Source organism: Ictalurus punctatus, chromosome 23 (assembly GCF_001660625.3).
Source record: "Ictalurus punctatus breed USDA103 chromosome 23, Coco_2.0, whole genome shotgun sequence".
Classification (NCBI taxonomy): Eukaryota; Metazoa; Chordata; class Actinopteri; order Siluriformes; family Ictaluridae; genus Ictalurus; species Ictalurus punctatus.
This window is the reverse complement of record NC_030438.2, coordinates 11,665,657-11,693,368: the sequence shown is the minus strand read 5'-3', so window position 1 is coordinate 11,693,368 and position 27,712 is coordinate 11,665,657. Positions and strand designations below refer to the sequence as shown.

Below are 27,712 nucleotides of genomic sequence, written 5' to 3'. Positions count from 1 at the left end.
ACATGGACCAGAACCTCAAATATATGTTTCCAACATCGTTGAATCCATGCCACGAAGAATTGAGGCTGTTTTGCCACAAAGAATTGAGGCTGTTTGTTTCCCAGTATAAGTATAATTTTCCTAATAGTGTCAGTGAGTGTATATTGTGACATAGCATTCAGATAACCATATGAGCGCTAAATTGTATTTATTGTCATTATTACAAGATGGAAGACCCCAACCTGCTGGAGGAGACTTCATCTCTGTTGGATCCCAGTGAGGCTGGAAGAGGGGCCCCACTGCGGCTTGGGTAAGTCTTCTTTAATGTACAATGTGGTCAAGGACATAGTACCTACTTGTTAATGTTTCTTAATTTCCTATCTGTCAAAAATTTATCTGAACATTGCAGGTTTGTTGCTGGTGTAATAAGCCGTGAACGGATACCCACTTTTGAGCGGATGCTTTGGAGGGTTTGTCGTGGTAATGTGTTTTTACGACTGGCTGAGATTGAGGACCCCCTTGAGGACCCCACAACAGTGAGCACTATCACTCCATTCAATCATTTATACTTTTGTCTCTATACACTAATGTTCTAATATATAGAGACTAAGTCTATATTGGATGGTCATTATGGCCACTTGTTTTGTACCACAATACTTGATAATCTGATGAAATTGTAATGCTTATAGCTGTAATTTATTTGTCTTACAGGGAGATCAAGTTCATAAGTCAGTGTTTATCATCTTTTTCCAAGGGGACCAACTCAAAAACCGTGTGAAGAAGATCTGCGAGGGGTAAGTAACCATTTTCCAAGACAGCTAAGATTATGTATTGATTTTGTTGACGTGTAATAATAGATATTCCTTTGAGTCTTCTTTTAAGGTTTCTTATGTCATCTCAATGGGTTTATCCTTTCTACTGTGACTCTCGAGTTTGCCAAAAACAAGAGTAATAATTAGAGATGCACCGATGCCAAAGTTCTCAGCCGATACCAATAACCGATTATTCAGAGTGTTATCGGCCGATACCTATAGTTCTGTCTTTTTGCCTTGTTTTAAATTAATAATAAGTAATTCCACAATTCTGAAAGAAATGCAAATAAAAACTGTATTCTCTCCATTTCAACAAGTTGTTTCACAGTAACTGGTCTCAAACAGAAAACACATTACTCTAATTAACATTAACACATTAACTAAATTCTGAAGATTAAAGTAAGATTTCTTAACTTTTTGAATGTTATTAATTCATATTAACATTGACTGAATTCTAAAAAAAACCTACTGTTAGGCTTCACACACACTCACCACAAACATTTCTTCTTCATCATTCAACATCAAACTGGTAATATATAGGCCTAATATAAACTTTTTTTTTTTATTATTATATTAACTCATTAACATTAACTGCATATGAAACATACTACTCTACAAATATATTTTTCTGTGCAATATATATATATATATATATATATATATACACTAGTTTTTTGTCACTGATCTTCATGTAAATCTTTCAGTGGTGTACTAGCCCTTTAATTCAGCATGAGCAGCGCGCGGGGTGGAGAGGGGGAATTAGACTCAACACCACTTCACTGCTGCACACTTCCGGTGTAAAATTTTTAGGCAGTGCAGAGCTTACAGAGCTTACAAACTGCAGTTTTGTCGTTATTACACACAAGAGACATCATCTTTACACACAGCACGAAATAATTGTGTTTCCTGTCCTCTTTTGATTGACAGGATATAATCGGCCCTGATCATCGGATGTTTTTAAACTATCAGCCGATAGTCGATAGCGTGAAAAATAGCTTTTATCGTCCGATACATCAGTGCATCTCTAGTAATAATATAATGCTTAATGATAATCTAAATGTTATGGATGGACTATGTACCTTCGATAGCTAAGAATGATAATTAATTCCATACAGCTGAATGATTCCAAATTTTATCATCAGTCATACAGACCAACTTGCAAGAAAGGAAGGAACTCCAGCTAATATCATGACAGAAAATTTCAATTAAAACAAAAATATCATCATAAAGTACATTATCCCATACCTTCATAATTTCTGACTTAAGTACAGTAGCTGCCATTAGAGCAGCACCTTGATGCTTGAGTGACACTAGTGAAAGAAACAGAAAATCATTTTTGTTTTTGAGACCAGCTAGTGGAACAAGGTTTATTTTTACACTACAAATGAGAATACAAGTGAGAGAAGAATGTGAGTTTTAAATTGTACTGCAGTAGTGAAAACCTGCAAAGGCAAACAATGTACAGTCCCCTCCGAAACTATTGGAGTGGCAACGCCATGCATTTCTCTGTAAATTGGCAGAAAAAATGTTCCTGTAAACTTCCGAATTCATTCCTCTGCTACCATCATGAGTTATATCTTCAACAAAGATTAGTGAGCCTGTTCCAGAAACAGCCATGCAACCCCAAGCCATGACACTACCGCCACCATGTTTAGCAGCTGAGCTTATATGTTTTGGATCATGAGCAGATCCTTTCTTTCTCCACACTTTGACCTTTCCATCAGTTTGGTAGAGGTTAATGTTGGTTCCAGAATTTTGTGGCTCTTATTTGTGTGTGATGAGTGGCTTTCATCTTGTGGTATGGCCTCTAAATTTCAGCTGTCAAAGTCTTTGATCGGTGGATTGTGATACCTTCATCCCTGCCCTGTGGAGGTTTTTGGTGATGACACTGACTGTTGTTTTTGGGGTTTTCTCTCACAGTGTTTGTCATCAGCTGCTATTGTTTTCCTTAGCCAATCCCTCTGGTGTCTGTTACACAGTACACCAGTGGTTTCTTTAATTTTCAGGACATTCCAAATTGTTGCATTGGCTATGCCCAATGTTTGTTCAAAGTCTCAGATAGATGTTCCCTCTTTTCTCAGCTTCAAAATGGCTTGCTATTCTCCTATAGACAGCTCTCTGATCTTCATGTTGGCTTATCCTTTTTAACGTCAAAACTCACATGTGAAACTGAAGGCTAACACCTAGATGTTCAGAGTTATTTATTGTTTAAACCAGTGGTCACCAGAACCGTTCTTGAGTATTTACCTTCCTAAAGGCTTTAGCTCCAACCATAGTCATGCCCACCTGACCATCTAATCATTGCCTTAAGAAGTTCTTGATCAACTAAAACAGGTGTGTTGGAGATGCAACCTGCAAGAAGGTAGATCTCACGGAAGAGGTTGGTGACCACTGGTTTAAACAATCAATCTAACAGGATGCACCTGGGTTACAGGAAACACTTGTCAGTCACATTTTCACTCTGCTAAAAATTTGTTGGTCTGATACAAAATATGGTATGTTGTGTCGTTTAACACATCTACATATACAACCCCAATTCTGAAAAAAGTTGGGACAGTATGGAAAATTAAAAAAAAATAGAAAAAAACAAACAAAAAGAGTAATTTGAAAATTCAGTTCACCCTGACTTATAATAATAATAATAATAATAATAATAATAATAATAATAACAATAATAAATTTTCTTTTTATATAGTGCCTTTAAAGTAGTTTCTCAAGGCACTTTACAAAAAAGATTGAAAAAAAGATAAAAACGTCTGGGTTACGCATGTAACCCTGTTCCCTGAGAAGGGAACGAGACATTGCGTTTAGCATAACAGTACGGGAGTGCCTCTCGCGTGTGACCAGCATCTGAAGCTTGTGTAAAATCATGCCTATTTATAGGCCTGCCGTGATCAGGTGACATGGTAATTAAGCACGTCGCGTGATATAAATATGGCACCTGTGAATCAGCCTCTATTATCTGAAGCGAAGACGCAATTCACAGGCCTGGCCTGGTATGACAAAGCTACGCCCTTTCAAAGGGAACTCGACGTTGTGTTTAGCATAACAAAATGGGAACGAGAATACCCACTCTGTCATACCGAGGTTACGGCCGGTTCAAAAAGACCCAAGCCCGAGGGTCACTGCAAGACACTCGAGCCCGGGGTGGAATGAATATCCAGGCTGTAATAATGAATGAATGTATGTAGCGTAGACCACCCTGCAGCAGCACACACATCCAAAGGATACCCCTTTGGACAAAGCCCACAAGGAGGCGACCGTCCTAGTGGAATGAGCCCCTATGCCCAGAGGCGTAGCGAGACCTTGCGGCTCATAAGCAGTATTGATTGCTTCCACTATCCAATTAAAGATGCACTGCTTTGACACAGCATCACCTCTACTGTCGCTGCCAAAGCAGACCAGCAGCTGCTCCAACTTATGCCACTGGCCGGAGCGGTGGACGTAAGTACAGAGAGCCCTCACTGGACACACCAGTTGCATCCTCTCGTGCTGGTGTGAGGAACAGAGGATAGCAGAAAGCCTGGGCCTCAGCCACCTGACACCATGCATGAACCTCGAAGTTAGAGGATGTTGCCCTACAGAGGCTCCATCAACAGGGGTGTGGCTGGCTGAAATGGCGGCCACGTAAACCATGATTGTAGAAGGAGCCAACCCCGCTGAGAAATGTTCTTGTAAGAACTCCAGGACTGTAGCTATTGCCCAGTTCACTGGGTCCACAGTGGGTCCCTGTGGATGGGAATTTCCCAAGGAGTGCCATCTAGCAGGGATATTATCTCTGAGATCCATGTTCGATCTGGCCAATAAGGTGCTACTAGGAGCAGACATAGACTGTCTTGGCGAACTCTCGCTAGAACTTGTGACCTCGGCCACATGTGCACCATGGCCTCCAGCCCTAATTGTGTGGGAGGAGTGAGGGCGAACCACAGTGGGCAGTGTCTCCTCGTAGGCGAACACATGCAGTCCCGCTTGGCCAAACCTCTGCCATATGGAGTCCACCACTTGTGGATGGAGCCACCAATTCCTGGGCCTCGACCACTGCCTCAACAGGATGTCTGCCCCCATATTCACAGAATGTACATTGCACTTACTGATAAACTTTCCCTCTGCCTAGAGAAGAATTATTTGCCCCTGCCTGAAGAGGGGGCACGGACATAATCCTCCTCGGTGGTCAATATATGAGACGACCGCTGTGTTGTCTGTAAACACATGGTGACCTCTCAATTGAGGAAGAAGGAATTTCAGTGCTAGTCCAGAGACTGTGAGCTGGACAGCTGTCTAAGACCATGCTCCAACCCGTGAGGGAGGTGTCTGTAATTACCATCCAAGGCTAGAAACCGGGGACACTCAAATTCTCAGATCACATAGGCATTGCCGTGTGACACTGATTAATCTCAGAGGTTTCGTCATTGGACGAAACCCCCAATTTCTCAGCCACCACTGAACGGTCTCCTGTGCAATAGGCCCATATCCTCCAATAGTCTCCTAAGATCCAGGTTTATCTTGCCCAGTGTTGATAGGATTGACCTTACTCATGTTGGGGATAGAAACACCCTCATCGTAGTAGAATCTTTATATCCCCTAGAAAAGTTGTCCACTGCACTGGGGAAAGCATACTTTTTTGAGGTTCAACCTGAGCCCCAAGCTCTTCATGTGGGTGAGAACAACATCTCGATGTTGAACCGCCAGTTCCCTGGATCGTGCTAGAATTAACCAGTTGTCCAGGTAGTTTAGTACACGGATGTCCTGGAGTCACAGTGGAGCCAGAATATCATCCATGCACTTTGTGAAAGTGCGAGGGGATAAAGCTAGCGATACTTCTATGTGGAAACATGCACCTTTTAGATCTATCGTCACAAACCTGTCCTCAAACTGAATCTGTGGAACGATAAGTTTGGGTGTCAGCATCTTGAATCTGTGTGTCCGAAGAGTACAGTTCAGATGATGCAGATCTAAAATTGGCTAAAATCCTCCCTCAGGGAACGGGGTACATGTTCTATGGCCCCTTTGACTTCCTGTGCTAATGTCGGGCTCTGGTCTGTGCTGACTACTGTGGTGAGCACACCTCTGAACCGGGGGGTCGAGCTCTAAACTATACCCGGTAACCCTTTTCTACGGTAGACAGAACCCATGGAGACACATTTGACAGTAGTTTCCACGCTGCCAGACGGTCTTTTAGTGACCTTAACTATTCCATATTCTATTACAGGGAAAGAATCCGATTTTTGTTGCCCTGTGAGCGCTCGCTGACCAGAGAACACTGAAAACTTGGGACAGCCTTGGCTAGGGGAGGCCCTAAAGTAGCACTGGGGGCTAACGGCCCTAACAACATCATGTCCCCTGATACGTCCCTCCATGGCCCCTCAGGACCGCTCTTCTTTGCCTGCTTGGCCTTTATGACCATTCTCAGATCAGGCCTAGTAGCAGGCCGCAACTGTGGCCGCCCGGTTCCCCTGGCTGTCTGCGGGGGTTGGCGAGCTGCCATACTCACCCTAGTGAGCCTCACACTAGTGCTGGTCCAGGCTGCACTCTTGGATGCCCGGGTGAACTTGACACAACAGGGAAGGAACTGGCTGAATGCCGCCATATGTCGAGCTCACTCAGCAGGTCTGCTTGGTAGGCCTGCAACACTGTCATTGTCATCAGTGACCCACAAGCAAGTCTACTACCACATAGTCCTTGTCCACCAATGCCACAGTGGCTTGGATGGCAAAGACGGCCCCCTGAATTACCTGGCGTCGATGGCGAGAGGTAGCTCACAAGCGCCTCCTCCACCTTCAGCATAGTTAAATAGCCATGCTGTTCATTCCCCACAATGGCCGAATAATCCAACATCGTGGGGTTATAACTATGGCTTATGCATGGTTTTCCCTGAGAAGCCTGATATTTTCTCATGCACTTCTGGAAGAAAGGGGAGTTTTCTATAGTGTGAGGGATTTACTTTCACTGGGGAGAAAAGGCTCATCCAGCCTTAGTAATCACTTCAGGTAGTTCTTTACATGCTTCTCTCAGTTTTTAGCACAGCTTTCTGGCTTCTCGGAGTCAGAGAGGAATTATTACTATTATTTTTGTGGTTTTTTTTTCTCTTGTTTTCCCTTTTGGCTTTCCATAGTCGAAGGAGGAGTCACAACGTGGGCTCCAAAATCCAGCGGAGAGCTGGGGATTATATATATATATATATATATATATATATATATATATATATATATATATATATATATATATATATATATATATATATATATATATTAGTGTTTGTGCATTACTTTTTATGGATGCACAAAAAGCACTGAATTCTACCTTCCTAGCAATCCTTGGTTGATTGGTAGAACCTGTCATTCTCCAGGGATTGGTTCAAATACCACTGGTACAAATACCAGGTTCAATTACATTTTATTGTTGGTGTGACATTTAATTTGATTCTCTGAATGATCTGTTGTTTATTTTATCCATCAATGCAACACTTGAACTTACCACTCATAGGTTTTTGCAAAGTATCATTTCATTTGTAAATAAATTTCAAATAAATCCATCAATGAACGATCATCAGCTCAGCTACCTTGATATTTGTGAATGCACGTGAATAACCAAATTGACTAATTTTAAAACATCTCATTTGAATATATTTTGATACATTTAGCAAATATATATATGTTATTATTTAAACTTTTTAAAAACTTTCCTATGAACCCCCTGCAATTACACTACTGACCACTAGGGGTCTGCGGAAACACTGCACTAGATGGTAGAGTACGCAGTGCACAGTGTTAGTGTACAGTACATCATTTGGGACACAACTTATTTACTCTCGGAAGCGTGTTTTCGAAACAGAAGTAATATAATGAGTAAATGTTCCGCGCGCAGACCAACTAATCGATAATGAGATTCGTTGACAATGATTTTCATAATCGATTTTATCGATTAGTTGTTGCAGCTCTACTTGCATCTGTGGATGTAGTGGCAAATGGTGTTGACAGACAAAAGTTTACAAAAGTATTCCTGAGTCCATGTCAGGATATCCATTACGGTCATGATGGTTTTAAGACAGTGATGTCTGAGGGATCGAAGATCACACGCATTCAGAAGTGGTTTTCAGCCTTGCCCTTTACGTACAGAGATTTGACCGTATTCCTTGAATCTTTTAATTATATTGTGCATTGTTGAAGGTGAAATGCCCAAAATCCTACCAATTTATCTTTGGGGAATTTGAGGTCGAATTTGTCATTGATCTCAGAGTGTTGGATTAATCGCTGACGCGTCTATTGGCAGATTGGCGAGCCCTGACCCATCCTTACTCTTGAAGGACTAGGCCTTTTTTGGAGAATCCTTATATACTATGTTTAGACGATTGCCTCACATGTTTATTTCAACTTGTCACATCGCCATTAGTCCTAAATTGGTTCTGTCCCAACTTTTTTGGAACTTGTTGCATGCATGCATCAGTTGTAATGTTTTGTTGCGGTAACAGTATAATATAAAGTCAAGATCACCTTCTAAGATTTTAAGGACTGACTAATTTGAGTTTTTAAGCTGTGAAAATGATCATGACTACGTTTACATGGACAACAGTAATCTAATTATTGACCTTACTCAGAATAAGACAATATTGCGATTAAGGTGTTTACATGAGTTGCTTTTAGAATCTTCCTTTCATGTTCCCGTTTTACATGTTATAGGACATAGATCAATTAATGGCACACGTCATTACGTTCCCACACCACGCCGTCCGACGTTCCACCAGAATTTCACGTATCAACATGCAGTTTGTCTTCGTTATAACATTGAGTGTCTTTCTATGGTTGACCGTTCTCCCTAGTTATTATGTTAAGGTGTGCAGTGGCTGGTGATGCAGTTTGAAAATGGGGGCATGGCAACAGGAAAAAGGGCTTCTGGAGTTGCTCTTTAAGGCTAAAAGAGAAATTCCATTGTGTTTATTAGTGCACTTTCTTATTAAATGTTCTACAAATATCTATATTACTTACTACATCTTTCACCTATCTTTAATCCTGAATTTATTTGTCAGGTTCCGTGCATCCCTGTACCCTTGTCCTGAAACCCCACAGGAGAGGAAGGAGATGGCATCTGGTGTCAGCACCCGCATTGATGACCTGCAGATGGTATATCTAATCTCTGTGGATCTAATTTTTCTTTACCACTAAATTTTTATGAAACCAAATTAACAGGGGCCTGTTGCCCCAGCTGAAAGTCAGGGTGGAAAGTTGGTTCTAAACCATACATTGATAGTAGTTTAAAACTAGGTGTGTTATAACTAGTAGTGAGAATAATGATCATAAATAAAAACTTTGAGGCATAGATTTACATAGTACTTCAACTGCCAGTTATGAACACAATCCTACATAAGCAGTAAACATTACACCCATAACTGACACACAGGGAAGTATATTTAACCTCAGATAAAGGACCAAAATCAAAAGTATTGAGCTTTCCAATAAAGTGGTGACTCAGTTTATCTGACTTTTATTTGTATTTTATACTGGAGTGTGCTTCTTCTATGCCTGTAAACTTAAACTGCATTTGACTATGCAGAACCACAATGTAATATTACATGTATGGTAAACTTTTTAAAAATATTTTGTGTTGCATTCTCCCATGCCAATACCTTAATTAAATAAGATATTGTACTTCCTGAGGACAGAGCTCACAACACTGGCTGATAAAAAAAATAAAATTAAAAAATTGCTTATTTGTAGTTATGTAATGCCCTCCTGGTTAAGTGTTATATTACAAAGACTGTATTCTTGTAAGGTGTCAGTGTCCAATGTTCATATACCATGCCCACCTACATAAAGAGATCCTCCTAAAAAATACAAAGAAAGTAAATGGATTCGTTCATATAAAAAGCTCTTTTTACTCTACAAATGGCAGTATTGTACACTTAGAACAGAATCACCCAGCAATTTTTTTTCCTGTAAAATTAAATACAGCAGCCATTTGTGTTCACACTAGGCTATGAGGATGCTTAAACATAACACTAATGTGGTGCTGGTCATAACGCTTCAACACAACACGGGTGGATACCAGAGAAAGACATGCTGCTGTTAAGTATTGTTGTGGCCATAAACACTGTGTAATATAACATAAAGATCATGTTCTAGGAATTAAAGGACTCACTTTTGAGTTTTGTTTAGCTATGAAAATGTCCAAAATACACATCTTCATCCTCCACCAGCAAGTAAATAGCATAGAGTGTCTTCCTATAGTTGACCCTGCTCCCTAGTTATTATAAGGTGTGCAGTGGATGATAATGCAGAAGTGTTTGAAAATGTAGCAAAGACAATAGGAAAATGGAGTTGCTCTTTAAGACTAAAAGTTATTAAAGAATTTTGAGTATTTTATTTTATGGTTCAACTAGGAACTTTAAAGGAGCCAGACTCAAAGAGGAAAGCCATCCTTTTCTGGACAGCATGGAGTACTGGGAATATCTTAAGTTTATGAGGAATTACATATGAGTGCTTGGGTCATTCAGAGGATAGACAAATGGTATGCATTGTTTTGTACATATGCAGGATGTTAGATATGGGAGCATTTTGAATATGAATTTCGATATGAGCATATTGTGAGGAAGTGGGAAGTGCATGCCCTTGGAGTGTACAGCTGAGCTTAATTATTGTTGGGTTAAAAAACATTCAAGTGTCAATAAGCAATAAAGCAGGTGGAATCAAGGTATTAAATTCTGAATTGGTCAAAGACATTACAACATAGCATAGAGATTTTTCTCAAAAATCAGCAGGACTCAACATCCAGCCTTTGATGTTATATCCACATTCCAAAAACTTACTACATTGTTGAATATAGTTTGACTACTGATGTGCATACAGTTGTGGTTGTCTGTGGTTGTGTGTCACGATTCCCCTTTGAAGCTGCGTGAAGCGCGAATGCGCGAGCACCTGCTTTTCCGCTGTTGACCGTAGTGACATTGGGACACGTGTGTTTTGTTTATGTCTGTCATGTCTCCTCCTTGTTCCGTCGTTGGCTGGGAATTCACGTGGGTCTGAATTGCTCTCAGCTGATAGCAGTTGAGACACTGATCATGTCGGCATATATAGCGCGTGCCTCCCAGCACACAACGCGGAAGATTAATAAGTCGTAAGTAGTAAGTAAATGTTTAGCGTATTCATAGTCACGGTTCATGTTAGAGTTAGTTTAGTTTGCGTCATAGTCATAGTCAGTTCGCGCTGGATTCCCAGTCCCTCGTTCTAGTTCGTGTTTGGTTATCGACCTAGATTCCTGCCTAGCCCCGTGTATACCTGTTTGCCAATCGCCTGACCTCTTGCCTGTTTATGAATTACGTTTTGGATCACGTTTTGGATTTGTCTGCCTGCCTGTCTCTTTAAATAAACAACTGTTATCCTGCACTTGCATCCGCCTTATCTCTGCTTCGTATCTCTGCTACGATGTGTGACAGTTGTGTATCATCTGCAAAGCAATTAAAGCTAGTACCCTGATTTCCAGTAGGGGGAAAAATCTGTGGTTTCACAATTGAGGTGAACTTTACTTTTGTTTGAAAATAGAATTCACCTTTTATGTATTGCACAAATTGTCAAAGTGGCAGCGGCCACTTAAACTGTGGCATGGTTTTTGGTGCCAGATGGGCTGGTTTGAGTATTTTAGCCTGTTGAGCTCTTGGGAATTTCACACACAACAGTTTCTAGAGTTTACACAGAATGGATGTATGCGGTTCGTCTGCATGCTGAAACACCTTGTTGATGAGAGATCAGAGGAGAATAAGCAGACTGGTCTGAGCTGACAGGAAGACTATAGTAAATGAAATAAGCACACTTTATAACCATGGTGGGCAGAAAAGCATCTTAGAATGCACAACACATCAAACATTTACAGCATTTGGCAGACACCCTTTTCCAGAGTGACTTACATTTATAGAAGGGATTTATTTAAAATTTCACTATCCATTGTCACACAGATGAAGATGGGTTCCCCTTTGAGTCTGGTTCCTTTCAAGATTTCTACCTCATAGCATCTCAGGGAGTTTTTCCTTGCCACCTTGCTCATTAGGGATAAATTCAAACATTAAAATTTATATCCTGAATATTTTTATTTCTGTAATGCTGCTTTGTTGTTAAATGCAGTTGTTAAAAGCGCTATACAAACAAAATTGAATTGATCTCATATATACAACTGAGCAATTGAAGGTTAAGGGCCATGCCCAAGGGCTCAGCAGTGATAGGGTTGTGGCTTGGACTTATAACCTTCCAATCAGTAAGACAGCATCTTAACCACTGAGCCACCATTGCCCTTAGTGATGAGGTGGATAAGGAAAATTTGAGGTGGATGGGCTACAACAGCAAAAGACCTCATCAGGTTCCTCTCCTGTCAGCCAAGAAAAATAATCTGAGGCTATCATGGGCACAGACTCACCGAAACTGGACAGTTGAAGACTGGAAAAAGACCAAGTGATTTGTTTTCTAATCTTCAACTGTCCAGTTTGGGACAGTCTGTGAACATGATAGCCCCAGATTCCTGTTCTTGGCTGAGAGGAGTGGAGCCCAATGTGGTCTCCTGCTGTTGTAGCCAATTCACCTCAAGTTTTGTTGCTTGTGCATGCTGAGATACTTTTCTGCTCACCATGGTTGAAAGAGTGATTATATGAGTTACTGCATCTTTCCTGTCAGCTCAAAACAATCTGACCATTTTCCTCTGACTTCTCTAATCAACAAGGCATTTCCACCCACAGAACTGTACCACTCAGTGTAAATCTCTAGAGATGGTTGTGTGTGAAAATCCCACAAGATCAGCAGTTTCTGAAATATTCAAACCAGCCTATCTGGTACCAACAACCATATCATTATCAAAGTCACATATTCGGCACTACACTGTCACTTACAGTGCCTGTTGTCCTGTTTTAGTAGTTACTGTATTGTCCAGTGTTGCTAGCACACGTCTGTACGTGCACTTTGTGTAGAATGTGTAGATCTTATTTAGTTCTGTGTCATCTCATATGGTTAGTGTGTTGTTTTATGTAGCACCATGGTCCTGGAGGAACATTGTTTCGTTTCACTCTCTACTACTTTTCGTGTTGCGGTTCCACTTCATATTAACTTTGCCTAGTAGGCGACTGGCTGACTTGTGCTCTTAGTCTGTTTAGCGCCCTCCATACTGGCCACGGTTGTTTGTGCCCGGGCAGCAGGTCTTCGGCGGGTCGCACATAGGGGTCGGACGGGGGGCACTTGTCCCGCCAGAATGAGCAGCGTGCCTTGGATGAGTTGCCCGACAGAGGGCTCGTGCACCTCATGAAGCTCTTGCGACTCCTTATGTGGGCAGGCGGTGTTCGTGCAGCGGGTGTCACGGGTCTTGCTCCTGCTTCCGATTCTCGACGACACAGGCAACCTCTCTCCGGATCTCTGGTGGAGCGACTCCAGCTAGTGGGTACAGCTTGTTGAGTGGGGTCGGCTTGAGGCATCCGGTTATGATGTAGCAAGTGCCCTTCAGCGCGGCGGTCACCTACGTGATGTGTGCAGAGTGGTGCCAGACCGGGCAGGCGAACTTGCCAGCGGAGAAGCACAGTGCCAGGCCACTGGTGCACACAGTGTGAGCCGTTGCACCCCAGCTGGTTGACATCAGCCTTCGTAGCAGGTTGTTGCGCGAGTTAACCTTTTGCCGGGGGTTAAAGCAGTGAGCTTTGTACGTGAGTACCCTGTCCAGTGTGATCCCCAGATATCTTGGGTGAGGGCAGTGGTCGATCACTACACCATTCCAGGTGACACTCAGGGCTCTCCTCGCTTGGTGGTTGTGTAGGTGAAATGCGCAAGTCTGCATCTTTGAGGGGTTAGGCCTGAGGCAATTGGTTAGATTTTCAAGGCCACAGACAAGGTCGACTCTACCTCTTTGAAAAAACTGCTCTGCACTGCTAACGCCAAATCATCTGCAGGCAAGAAACATTGTGTCTGGGGCGGGCTGGATTGGTCATTCGTGAAGATATTGAACAGAGTCGGGGCAAGGACTCTACCCTGTGGAAGACCATTTTTCTGACATCGCCAGCGACTCTTCCCCGTGTGGAGATGGACTTGGAATCTTCGGTTGTGGAGCAGCTCGTTGAGAATTTTCATGAAGCCTCTATCCTTGGTAGTATTTGCGACTTTCGTAAGCAGTCCCTTGATGTCATGCCCGTAATCATACCGACTTCAAAGCCATCCTCAATAAACTGTGTCAGCTTCAGTGTCTGGCTCGTGCAGGACTTCCCGGGTCGGAACCCAGCCTGTTCAGGTATGAGTTGGGGCTTGACTATGGCGGCCAGCCGGTTGAGCAAGAGACACTCAAACAGCTTATAGGTGTGGCAGAAAAGAGATATTGGTCAGTAGCTTTTGGCGTCCGTGGGGCATTTCAGCAATTCAACGACCTTTGATTTTCTCCATACTCTTGGTATTCTAAGTATTGTTAAATTGAAAAGTGCCAGGAGCCACGATGTTGCCACTGGACCAAGATTCTTGATCTGCGCTACAGTAAGATTATCAACACCAGCTGCCTTTCCATTTTTCAGAAGTTTCACTGCAGTGATAACTTCAAACAGTCTGAACAGTTTACTTATTTCGCTGCTGTCTTCCTGTGCTTCCGCTACTATCAACTCTAGGTAGTTGGTGTGGTGCTTTACCGCTGAACAGGAACTGGCTCGCGACCTGATTAGCAGTGACTTGTCTAGGGCTGCAGGGCGGTAGCCCGTTAGCCAGTGGAGGGTGGAACAGACTTTTTTGCTGATTTGTGTCATGTCAGTGTTTGCGACTGTGTCTTCCCATTTTTTCCTATGGCTCGTGGACAGCTCTTGCATCAGCTCGGCACCAGTCTGTATGGTTTCCTCGGAGAAGCGGTCACTCTCGTACAAGGCCTCGTATGTTTTATGAAGTCCTGATGCATCTGCGTTAAGCCCAGGTACGCAGTGTGTGCAGCAGCCTCTCTGTATGGTTTGACGTGACCCGGTTCGGATGATTTTAATGAATTCATCGTAGTTTGACGCCACAGGGAAAGAATACAAAGTTTCTGGTTGATACCCTCTGCGAATCGAGTCCAGTCTGCTTTACCAAAGTTAAACCACTGCCGGAAGGAAACCTTAATAGGTTGTACTACAGCTTGCACCCGATACATGATGGGCCTGTGCTGTGTTTTCGGGATGGGTTTGCAGACGGACTTCGAGCACTTCGGGCTGATGTTCTCGCTGACGAATATGAGGTCAGGGTTGTAGCCGCGTCGCCATCATCCACTGTTGAAGGATGCAGGTAGCTTCGGGCTGTGGAGGAGAGTGAGTCTGTTGGCCTCCACCCATGCTTCAATCGCTTCACCGTCGGAGTTGGTAGCGCCACGTCGTGTCGTGGCTATTGAAGTATCCACCAATCAGTCTAATCCGTTGGTCGTCCGAATTGCTGTTGTCACAGGGTATGAAAGGTTGGGCAGGTGGTTTGTACACGGATGAAATTATGCAGGTACCGACGTCCACAGTGATAAGAAGATGTAACTGTGATGTTTGGTGTAGATCGCACTTCCATGTTTTGGATGTGCAATTTCAGCTACTACTGTCAGTCCGGGTATCTGCGGCCTAATTTGGCTGGAGTCACGATGAGTCCCCTGGACGCATAGGATATTGCATTGCGTCTCGCGGCACATTTCTGAAAGGAGTAGCGTTTTGTCTTCTGAGAAACCCTCTATATTAATATGAAATGACAATAAAACCGCTTGAACTTGATCACATTTTTTTCCCCATTCTGATGCTAGTTGTGAATATTAACTAAAGGTGTACAGGTGTACTATTAAAGTGGACAGTGAGTGTAAAGTGTCATATGCCATACAAAGATCAAGAGACACAGCCCTGTCCAATAATTAATGAGCACTGTCTCGTTGCTGCTTTGCTTATTTTGTATGTCCTTCTAGCCAATCCATTGTAGCTGATTATGTTCTTCTGTGCTGGATCTGATATAAATATGTCATATGTTGTTTAATGCAGGTGCTGAATCAAACTGAGGATCATCGACAGAGAGTTCTTCAGGCTGCTGCTAAAACTCTGCGTGTGTGGTTCATCAAAGTGAGGAAGATGAAAGCCATCTATCACACACTGAACCTCTGCAACATTGATGTCACTCAGAAATGTTTGATTGCAGAAGTGTGGTGCCCTGTCTCTGACCTGGACTCTATACAGTTTGCCTTGCGGAGGGGCACGGTGAGGAAGCAAACTTTAATTGGTGTTCATTTTAAGCTGCTTTTATCAATTTTTCTGAACAGTTTTCATATAACTTTATATCTTTTTCATCCATTAGTGTTATGTTTATGCATGATAAATTTCAGCCAGGATGGCATGATGATGAAGCAGGTAGTATTGCTGTCTTACAGCTCCAGGGTCCTGTGTTCAATCCTGAGCTTGGTTTACTGTCTGCACTGCTAAGTTTCACATTCTCCCTATGCTTGTGTGGGTTTCCTCCAGGTTATGTGTTCTCTTTCAAAGGGAACTCAATCTTGCGTGAGCTTCATGCTGTGGGAAGCGCCCTCGCGCATGACCAGTATCTGAAGCTTGTGTAACATCATGCCTATTTATAGGCCTGCCGTAATCAGGTGACATGGCAATGATATAAAAACAGCACCTGTGAACCGTGCCGTCGTTTGTGTAACGCTCACAAAAAGAATCTTTATTTCCTCTTTTCAATAAAAGAAAGAAAAATGTCTTTCTTTTGTAAAAGGACAGAAAAATAGAGAGAGAGAGAGAAAAGTATAAGTGAGAGAGAATTCAGGAAGTGGGGTGCGGTTTGCGTGGGGTTGGGGACATGTTCTGTGTGAATTGTCTATGGGTTCAGTACGCTAGGGCAGCCCCTCGAGAGGTCTGACTGTGTACATCATTAACGCCTTTTACAATTAGGCAGCTCCGCTCGTGACTCGCTCTCTTCTCGGCCGAAGGGAGTTGGGTTTTAGAGCCTTGCGGATCTGGGCTGGCTGCTGCCAAGGCAGCCAGCCGGTTCAGTTTCTGGGGATCTTGTATGGATCTGGAAGAGGAACTGGAGACAAGCGCTGCTCTATCTCTGTTTTCTGGGTCCGACTCACCGCTGGATTTTGGAGCTCACATCGTGATTCTTCCTTCCGCTATGGAAAGCCTCTCCTCTCCGAGGAGCCAAATGGGTGTTCTAAAATCTGAGAGTAGCGCTCAAGCATATAAAGAGCTGTTTGAAGTGATTACTAAGGCTGGATGAGGTTTTTTTTTCTTCCCAGTGATAATAAATCTCCCTCACTCTGCAGAAAACTTTTTTTCCAGAAGCGAATGACAAAATATCATGCTTCTGGGGAAAACCATACATAAGCGGTATTTATAACACGCGATGTCTGATTATTCGGCAATCGTGGGGAATAAATGGCATGGCTACATAGCATGTAAGGCTACCGCGGCGTTGGTGGGCAAGGTCTGTGCTGTAGTGGGTCTTGCTTGTGGGTCACTGCATGCAATGGCAATATTGCAGGCCTACCAGACAGACCAGCTGAGTGAGCTCGACATACAGTGGCATTCAGCCAGTTCCTTCCCTGTTGTGTCAAGTTCACCAGCGCTAGTGCGAGGGAGGCACAGAAGGGGAGTGTGGCGGCCCGCCTTCCCCAACAGACAGCCAGGGGAACCGGGTGGCCACAGTCACAGCCTACTACTAGGCCTGATCTGAGTATGGTCACAAAGGCCAAGCAGACAAAGTAGGAGCAGTCCTGATGGGCCGTGGAGGGACGTATTAGGGGACATGATGTTGTTAGGGTTGTTAGCCCCCAGTACAACTGTAGGGCCACCCCTAGCCAAGGCTGTCCTAAGTTTTCAGTGTTCTCTGGTCAGCGAGATGTCACAGGGCAACCAAAATATGCATATTTCCACATAGAAATATTGTCCAGTCACAGGAAGTCCCCTGTCTCCCTTGCATTTGGAGGCAACACATACCAATATTGGATTCTTTCCTTCAGGCTAGCTTTATCACCTCACACCTTCACAATGTGCATGGATGTCATTCTGGCTCCATTGCGACTCCCGGGCATCCATGTACTAAACTACCTGGACGACTGGTTAATTCTAGCACGATCCAGGAAACTGGCGAATCAACATTGAGATGTTGTTCTCGCCCACATGAAGAGCTTAGATGGGTGTCCAGCTCATGGTCTCTGGAGCGGCCCGCATCTGGTGTGGCATATAAATCGCCTAGAAATGTGGGCCATGTTTCTAGCACTGAAATTCTTTCTTCCTCAATTGAGAGGTCACCATGTGTTAGTTGTGACAGACAACACAGCAGTGGTTTCACATTTCAACCACCAGGGAGGATTATGTTCGCACCCCCTGTTCAGGCAGATGCAACTAATTCTTCTCTGGGCACAGGGAAAGTTTTTGTCAGTGAGTGCAATGTACATTCTGGGCAACTGGAATGTGAGGGCTGACGTCCTGTTGAGGTAGAGGCTGAGCCCAGGGATTGGAGGCTTCATCCACAAATCCATATCCACCATATGGCGAAGGTTCGGCCAAGCGGAAGTGGAAGTGTTTGCCTCCGAGGTGACAACACACTGCGTGCTCTGGTTTGCCCTCACTCCTCCCACACTATTAGGGCTGGATGCCATGGTGCACATGTGGCCAAGGGCACATCTGTACATTTTTTCTGCTCCCACAAATTCTAGCGAGAGTTTAGCGAGACTGTCTACGTCTGCTGCTAGTAGCACCTTATTGGCCAGCTTGAATATGTTTCTCAGAGATAATATCCCTGCTGGACGGCACTCCTTGGGAGATTCCCATCCGTAGGGTTCTACTGTCTCATGCCAGAGGGCTGCGGTCTATGCCACACACTTTCATTCGATATTACAGCCCGGATATACATTCCACCCCAGGCTTGAGTGTCTTGCAGTAACCCTTGGGCTCTGACCTTTTTATACAGGCCATACCCTAGGGTTAGTGGGTGACTGAGTGGGTATTGTTGTTCCCTCAGCATGTAGCTCACGCAACATTTAGTTCCCTTTGAAAGGTTACGCATGTAACCCTGTTCCTTGAGAAGGGAACGAGATGTTGCGTAGCTTTGTCATACTGGGGCATCCCTGTGAATTTCGTCTTCACTTCAGATAATAGAGGCTGGTGGCGTAGTTCACAGGTGCTGTTGTTATATCACGCGACGTGCTTAATTGCCACATAACCTGATCACGGCAGGCCTATAAATAGGCATGATGTTCAGAAGCTTCAGATACTGGTCACGTGCGAGGACGCTTCCCACAGCACATAGCTCAGGCAACTTCTCGTTCACTTCTCCGATAACAGGGTTACATGTGTAACCCAGACGATTTCCTCTCTCCTTGAGAAAATGCTAGTTATGTGTGTAACTGCGGCTCTGTGAACACCATATAACTGCTAGGGGCTAGATACCTTCTTGTGCCTCTGAGAGGATATCCTGAGTTAACTGACTGTCCTGCTTCATTACGTAGAACCATAGTCAACAATAAGTTGTTTCTGCATCAGGAAAGAGGTCTACCTGTTCCCTTCCAAACTTCTGGGACACCACCTCTGAGTGTGGATTCCACTCTCCTGAGCATATTTACTGCCTTGACAGTGCACCTGCTAGACAATTGTGCAGTCCTTATAACTGGTAAGTCCACTCTCAGTGAAGCTAATTGTGTGTGGACCCATTTGCCTTCCTTGCCAGGTGAAGAGCGACCTCATTCCACCTTGCTAACTGATTTATCCAACAGTCGCACTATCAGTAAGACTAGCATGTGGCAGTGCTTTAGATCAAGTGGGAAAATTTGAGGTCTAGATAGACTGCCATAAATTCCAGCTGATTGATGTTTTCTGTCCTCACAAGGCTTTTGCAATATCCAGTGATGATTATTGCTGATTATTTTTTATTTACATTTATTTATTTATATTTTTTTATTTTTTATTTAACTTTACACATTTTGCATAGGAACTTCAGAATTTAACATCAGAGTATGCTAGTGTTCAAGACTAAAGGTTTAGGTGCACTGCATTATTGGTATTGTAGTTTTGGGGGTGGGGCTCTGAGTGTATGTGAGCTGCAGGTAGACAGTATCTATCCCTTTTTGGTGTTTTAGTCTCCCTTTTTTATCTGTGGAAGTAAACTGACAGCCATTCTGCAGCGCTCTCTTATAATTAATCACTGTGAAGGGATAAGACCTGAAAATATGGAAATTAGCCCAGAGTTGCGGAAAGTTTAGTGCACTCTGGCCTTGGATCTCTCTGACAACAGAGGCTTCCCAGAGCAGGAAAGGTAACACTAGTACAACTAGTACAATGATCAATCAAAAATACACCAACTCTGCCACTGGTCCCTTCAGCCCTGGTACAAATTTTAAATGCTGGCATTTTCAGAAAACTAGATCTGCTCAGTGCTTATAATCTTATCTGAATCAGAGAAGGCAATGACTAGAAAACTGCTTTTAGCACCAATACTGGCCGCTATGAGTACTGTGTAATGCTGTATGGGCTCTCTTGCATGCCATCAATGTTCCATTATCTGATCAACAATGTCTTCTGGGACATGCTGGGAAAATTTGCAATCACTTATATAGTGATTTTGATATATTCCCCTTCCATAGACTAAAATAAGTCACGCCAAACAAGTCCTAACCCACCTACTCCAGAACATGTCAAGGGGGAGAAGTGTGAGTTTCAAATGTCTAAGGTTTTGTTTCTGGCATATGTTATCAGTGGGTGTTCATGGACAATAACAAGGTTATGGCTGTCAGAGAATGGCCTCTCCTCACCACAATTAAGGAATTGCAGTCAACGTTTTTTAGACATTGCTAAGTTCTACTCTCAAATGCTCAAAAGGCCAACTCCATCTCATGCTTTTACCCCGCAAACCCCAAAGACACTAGTGAGGGGTGTATTCTCACAGGACATTGATTGGGAAATAGCCCAAACCCGAAATCAGCAGGTGCCAGTTTCATGCCCCACTGGAAAGGCTATGTACTGCCTGTCCTGAGTGACAAACTCATCACTTAGCACTTCATAAAGAACCTTAGTCATGATTTCTTCCCTGGGACATGTATGCCCAAAACTGCCTAAGGTATTCCTCCACTCCCCAACCTCACCCTGTTCCCTTGAGATCTCGGTTACCAACTCTGTGTTTCCATGGAACGCTATCCCACAGATCCTCCCATTGTAGGCAAATGATTTAGGCAGAGTGAGTAAGTGTGGGAACGCATGTACCAATAGTCTGAAGAGAGATGTTAAGTTGAAACACTGCAGTATGAGCCTGGGGAGCAAGTGTGGCTCTCCACCAAGGGCATTTAAACTACATAAGGTTGCAGAAAACTGACCCACTGGTAAATTGGACTATTCAAGATACTGCAAAGAATCAAGAGGTAACAAGCTGGAACTGCCACGTCACTGCTGCCTAGCCCCATCATTCCTGAAACCTGTCACCCCAGATCCTCTAGCAGAAGCTGTCGCTCCAACAAAACACTTAGCACCTCTACACATTAAGGGACAACCTGTCTACTTTATCAAAGAAATCTTAAACGCTCATCTTAAGAATGGTAAGCTAAAATTCTTGATCAAGTGGAAAGGGTAAGGACGAACATCAAGCACACCTGGACTCAATCACTCACACTCACACACACACACACACACACACACACACACACACACACACACACAAACACACACACACACACACTATAAATATGGACTTCAAACATGCACACAACACAAAGTACCACTCAATGTATTTTGTCTGATGTACCTAGCCTTTGTTTACTGCGTCCAACGTTCTCGCTCTTTGCGTTCTGGTTTCACAATTCTGGCTTTGCCCTGTATATGTCTAACTTTCTGCCTGTTTTTGACTATGTTTTTTGCCTTACAATATGGATTTGTTTGTCTGTCTTCTTTAAATAAAGCATACATCTGCAACTGTATTAATCTCTGCCACCTGGCATTTTGTTTTAATTGAATGTCTAGTCTTACATTTTTAATTTATGGTGGTTTGCATATTTAATTATTTTTCATATTTAATATTCCTTTAATTGATGTCATTAATATGAAATGAATAAGTTGCTCACAATTTTTATTATATGTGTGTAAAGTTGAAATTATTAAGCTATTTAAACTTGACAGTGTAATCCATGTACAGTGGATAAGTGATGTAAGAAATTAATTAAACAAAGTTAATCATGTCATATATATATTTTTTTTTTCACCTTTAATGTCATACAGACCAAACGTTTGTGGACACCTGTCTATAACATTCATGTGCTTTTTGAACATATTCCAGATTTAGTTCCTAATTTGCTGACATAAAAACCTCCACTCTTCTGGGAAGGAATTCTAGTAGATTTTGACATGGCTGTTGAGATTTGCCCATTTGGCCATAACAGCATTAGTGATAGGCATTGATGTTGGGCAAGGAGGCCTGGGATATGGTCAGTGTTCCAAATCATCCCATAGTTGTTTAGTGGGGTTTAGGTCAGGGCTCTGTGCAGGCTACTTGAATTTTTCCACTCAAACTTTGGTAGACCAGGTTTTTATGGAACTCACATTGTACACAGGGGCAGTGTCATGCTGGAACAGATTTGGGCTAGGCCCCTTAGTTTTCCTTAATTAAGGGAAATTGTAATGCTACAGCATGCAAAAAACATGGTATACAATTGTGTGCTTCCAGCTCTGTGGCAACAGTTTAGGGAAGGCCCACATATGGGTGTCAAAAAACTTTTGGGCATATAGTGTAGCAACCAACATTTTATGGAAAACAAAGACAAATGAAAACTTACAATAACCTGGTTGCACAAGTATGCACACACCTTAATTGATAATTAATTTGTTAAAGCATCTTGTGCTTGTAATACAATACTCACTGAGTCACGTAATTCCTTCTCAGTACTCAGTGTGCTTCAGTGTGGATCCCAGCATGAACATGCTTCCATGACTTTTGTTTTGTTTTGACCTCCATGTGTATTTCTTTTAATATGTGAATCCTCCAGGAGGAGCTGGAATCTGTCGCTGGGGATAGGGAGGTCTGGTCTGCCCTACTTAGTATGCTGCAACCGCAACCCTCACCAGGACAAGCGCTGTAGAAATTGGACGGACGGATGGATGGATGGATCTGCTTCAGTCTTGTCATTTGCTAATTGTCCTAGTTTGTCATTGTGTTCACCTGTTTGTAGCTGTTTGTTCCTTATTTCCCCTGTGTCCGAGTTTCCTGGTGCTGACCTCTGCCTGTTTTTTTATTCATGTTCATGGATATGTCTTTATTTCTGCCTGCCTGTGTATTGACCCATGCCGTTTTAACGATATTATTAGGACTGCCCTTGATAAACACATCCCTCAGGGAATTCTATCCTGCCTCTTCACCACCTCACTGCATAGTTGTAATATAAGGTAGGCGGAAACAGATGCAAATGCACAGTGAGTTTATTTTAAAATGCACCAGCTAACAAATCTAAATTGGTAGGCAAAGTCATAATCCAAAAACAGGCAATAGTTCAGGCGATGTGTAAACCATACAGAAAGGGCAAAACCAGAAAGAAAAAACCTGGGAGAGCGCAAGATCATAATCCAGATAAAAAGTGTAGAGCAAATGGCTTGGTAAGTCGGGTATAAACACACTGAGCATTACTTTGCAACGAGTGAGTCAAACTGAAGTCCTTATTTACTGTGAAAGGTGAACGTGAAAGTGACAAAGTCTGTTGTGTAGTCCATGTAGTTGCAGGTGTAGTCCATGGAGGCCATACTGGTAGGTCACTGTGTGTTCTAGGAAATCGATTTCTCTGAGACTGTGGGAATTGACCTGACAACAGTAAATTGATTGCTTTATCAACCTTATGGTTTTGAAGAAAGAAACCTGAGGTGTTTGGATTGAGATCACATCAATTCAAAATTCACTTTTCCAACAAACACTGTAATTCACTTCAGAGCTCTCAATTGTGGACTACTCTTTCTTTCCTCGGCTGTAGGCAGCCGGCTGAATAGGTTCCTTTTGTTGGCTTTTTATTGCCACTCAAATCTGCATTCATTTCAGGTGGAGCTGGAGCCAACCCAAGGAACACTGGGTACAAGGCAGGTGAATTCACCTCAGATGGGACATTAGTGCATGCACACACATGTTCACACATAGGGGCATACAGGTATCTGCCTGCCTATGTTTTTGGACAATGCAAGGGAACCAGAGAACCCCAAAGAAACCCATGTGAGCACAGGGAGAACATGACAAACTCTACAAAGACAGTAACCCAAGCTCAGGATCGAACCAGGGACCCTGGAGCTATGAGGTGGCAACATACCCAGTTCATGCCATTGTGCCCTAGGAGCAATGCATACTAATAAATAATTTTAATGTATATAAAGGGGATTTTTTTTAATGAAACATTATGTTTAAAGTTTATTACCAGTGGTTTAAATCTTATACTGTGTGTATGAGAGTCTCTGTTATTAACCTTGCAGGAGAGGAGTGGATCTACTGTTCCTTCCATCTTGAATAGAATGCAGACCAAACAGACTCCACCCACCTACAACAAGACAAACAAATTCACCTCTGGCTTCCAGAACATTGTGGATGCTTATGGAATAGGAACCTACAGAGAGATTAACCCAGGCACTATGCACATATTGACATTAACAGTATATTAGGCATAGTTGGTCAAAATATTTGTTTTAATCAGTTTATTGGGGATTCTTTGACATTATGATATAAAAATAGCCACTTTCACAAAGCTACAAATGAACTGGAAAAAAAAAGACTCAATTCCTATGTAGACTTTACTAATCTTGTATTGTTGTTTTTGCACTGTAGCACCCTACACCATCATCACCTTTCCTTTTCTGTTTGCTGTGATGTTTGGGGACATGGGTCATGGTGTGCTGATGACCTGTGCCGCCCTCTACCTTGTCATCAGAGAGAGTCGTCTACTTGCACAAAAGCGTGACAATGAGGTTTGAGTTTTTGGCTCAATTATCATTGATTCTCACTGCATTATCATCATCTTTGTATAAGCTTAGAGTATTATTTTGGTAGTGTAGTATTTTACTTTTTAGTTAATTTTAGGAACTTTTCTAAATGATTTGAGGTTCTTGATTAATGTATTTATTATTATAAGTTCCTGTTTGCATTACTTTATATCCCATAATTATGCATAACATATTTTGTGCCTAATTACTAGGTGAAGACATTTTGGAACATGTCAAATTTTATCTAACTAAAGCTGAATTTCTATCTCTTTTTCTCTCATTCTGTCCTTCTTTTCATGTAGATGTTTAACATGGTGTTTGCAGGCCGGTATATAATCCTTTTAATGGGCATATTTTCCATCTACACTGGAATGATCTACAATGACTGCTTCTCCAAATCGCTCAACATGTTTGGCTCTGGGTGGAGCATCAAGCCCATGTTTGGCTCCAAAGGAGGAAACTGGTCGTAAGTTTATTAGTAACAAATAGGGTTAGACAAGGATATCAGCAATTAATTAGAAATATTATGAGCACTCAGATGTAAGTTTCTAATTCATGAAATTTCTAGCAACCTCTTAGGCATCACAAAGTGAGGACTGAGTGATTGGCTATCCAGAAGACTTTGTCAATCTTCTTGAAACATAAGTTGATAGAAATGCTACAGCAGTTATTGTTGCTATTAATTACATACACTATATGGCCAAAAGTTTATGGACCTGACCATCACAGCTAAATGGTGGAACACAATTGTATAGGATGTTGTCTTATACTGTAGTATTGAAGTTTCCTTCCCCTAGAACCAATGGGCCCAAATATGTTCCAGCATGACAATGCTTCTGTGCACAAAGCGAGGTATATTAAGACATGGTTTTGCAAGGTTAGTGTGGAAGAACTTGAGTGGCCTGCACAGACCCCTGACATCAACCCCACTGAAAACACCTTTGGGATGGCTTGGAATGCTGACTGCACATCAGGCCTTCTCACCCAACATCAGTATCTGACCTCAATAATGCTCTTCAAGTCAAGTGGGTTTTATTGTTGTTCCTCTATATATCTTACCTAAATTGGAACAAAATATAATTTTTCTAGGACCATGGTGCAACACATAACAATACAGTATTACAGTATTGTTATTGTATTACAGCAATACTGCATAAAGTGCAAATACACAACAGTGTGAGATTGGGCAGAAGAATAAATACTCAGAACAATGAACACACAGGATAGTAGATACACATCTCTCAGAGGTAGTTTATCTGGTTTTCAGTAGCGTGCACACCTCTGCAGTCATCAACGGTTTCTGCTTTGCATGTGTGGTAATGATTTTTCAAGGAAGTCACATCATCTATGCACTTATTGATGTAGCCAGTCACTAATGCTATGCATTCATTCAAATCTTTGTGCTCACAGCAGTCCTGAAGTGCAGAGATGGCTCCCTCAGATCAGGTTCTCACTTGTTTCAGAACTAGTTTGGCTTGTTTCAGAAGTGGTCTGTATGCTGAGATTATCATAACAGATATATGGTCCAAGCAGGCAAGGTAGGGTGAGGTACAGCCTTGTATGCACTTTGAATATTGGTGAAACAAGGTTTAGAGTGTTTGTTCCACAGGTTGAAAAACCAACATGCTTGTTGAATTTTGGCAGTACTGATTTCAGGTTTGATTAAAGTCCCCAGCGAAAATGAAAAATCTGTTGGGGTGCACTATCTGTAGGTTACTGATAGTCCCATAGAGTTTAGTGCTTTAGCGCTTCCCTTGCATTAGTGCCACCACCACAGGTATTATGGCCAGCACTTTACAGTCATAAACTCCACCAGCAACAAACAGTAGCTTAAGACAGCTACAGCATTCATGCACCTTTTGTTGTTTGTGTAAACACACATACCACTACCGTGAGTCTTACTAGACAGTGCTGCTATCCTGTTGGTGCAGTGTGTGCTTAGCCTGGCTAGCTGAAAGACTGCATCTGGAATGCTGTCATTGAGCAATGTTTCCTTAAGAATAAAAACACAACAATCCCTGAGTTCACACTGGGTAGGTACCTATAGTCCTAGAAATTCCAGTGTGTTGTTGAGGGAAGTAACATTGTAGAGGAGAATAGAAGGTAGAACCGGGAGGCTAGGGTTAGCCTTTAGCCCAGCACAGATGCCCACTCATTTGCCACAATTCCATTCTCTCACACACCATTTCCAGCGCTCTCTAACCCTGCGGCCTGGTTTGCGTAGCAGCCTGAGGTTGTGTGCTACTGTGTTGCCATATTGGTTAAAAAAATAGCTGAATGGGCACAAATCCCCACAGGCATGTTCCAAATCTAGTGGAAAGCTTTACCAGATGAGTGGAGGTTATTATAATAGCAAAGGGGGGGACTAAATCTGGAATGAGATGTTAAAAAAGCATATACAAGTGTGATGGTCAGGTGTCCACAAACCTTTACCATATAGTGGAGACAAGCCATAGTTTGGTGAAGAAATTAATTTGCTACCTTTACTTTAATTAAAAAGGTAAGAGTGGCTAAAACCTGTCATGTAGACCATTTTATTTTCCAAAGAATTCATGTGTAATCGTCACTTTTCTGTGTGTAGATTTGAGACACTTGATGGAAATCCAGTATTGCAACTTGACCCAGTTGTACCAGGAGTATTTGGTGGGCCATATCCCCTGGGTATTGACCCAGTAAGCCACACAAATACAATAAAAACATTATTTTACCACTAAACATAGAGTGAAGGGTTGCGCATCAATCTAATTCTTTCTGTTGGTCTTCACTGCTAGATCTGGAACATTGCCACAAACAAGTTAACCTTCCTGAACTCATTTAAAATGAAGATGTCAGTCATTCTAGGGGTGATTCACATGTTATTTGGAGTCACTCTTTCTCTCATCAATCATCTGTGAGTATAGTGTGTGTGTGAGAGAGAGAGAGAGATAGAGATTATAAGAATTGCATTATGTATCAATATATTATACTACCATTTTATTACATTGATTATAATGTATGTTTGAATGTTGCC

At 42.4% G+C, this 27,712-nt stretch overlaps 1 protein-coding gene across 9 annotated transcripts in view; it reads left to right on the top strand.

Annotated features, from left to right (window-relative positions):
* Nucleotides 1-27,712, top strand: part of atp6v0a1b (ATPase H+ transporting V0 subunit a1b) — a 102,857-nt gene that overhangs the window by 35,886 nt on the left and 39,259 nt on the right. For all 9 annotated transcript variants that reach the window (XM_017453790.3, XM_017453788.3, XM_017453787.3 and 6 more), the window contains 10 exons: nt 207-289; nt 389-515; nt 691-773; nt 8,815-8,908; nt 15,760-15,972; nt 24,199-24,349; nt 24,548-24,687; nt 25,005-25,168; nt 27,284-27,374; nt 27,474-27,592. In XM_017453790.3, coding sequence (XP_017309279.1) covers nt 207-289; nt 389-515; nt 691-773; nt 8,815-8,908; nt 15,760-15,972; nt 24,199-24,349; nt 24,548-24,687; nt 25,005-25,168; nt 27,284-27,374; nt 27,474-27,592 — 1,265 coding nt within the window. The remainder of the gene's footprint in view (nt 1-206; nt 290-388; nt 516-690; nt 774-8,814; nt 8,909-15,759; nt 15,973-24,198; nt 24,350-24,547; nt 24,688-25,004; nt 25,169-27,283; nt 27,375-27,473; nt 27,593-27,712) is intronic.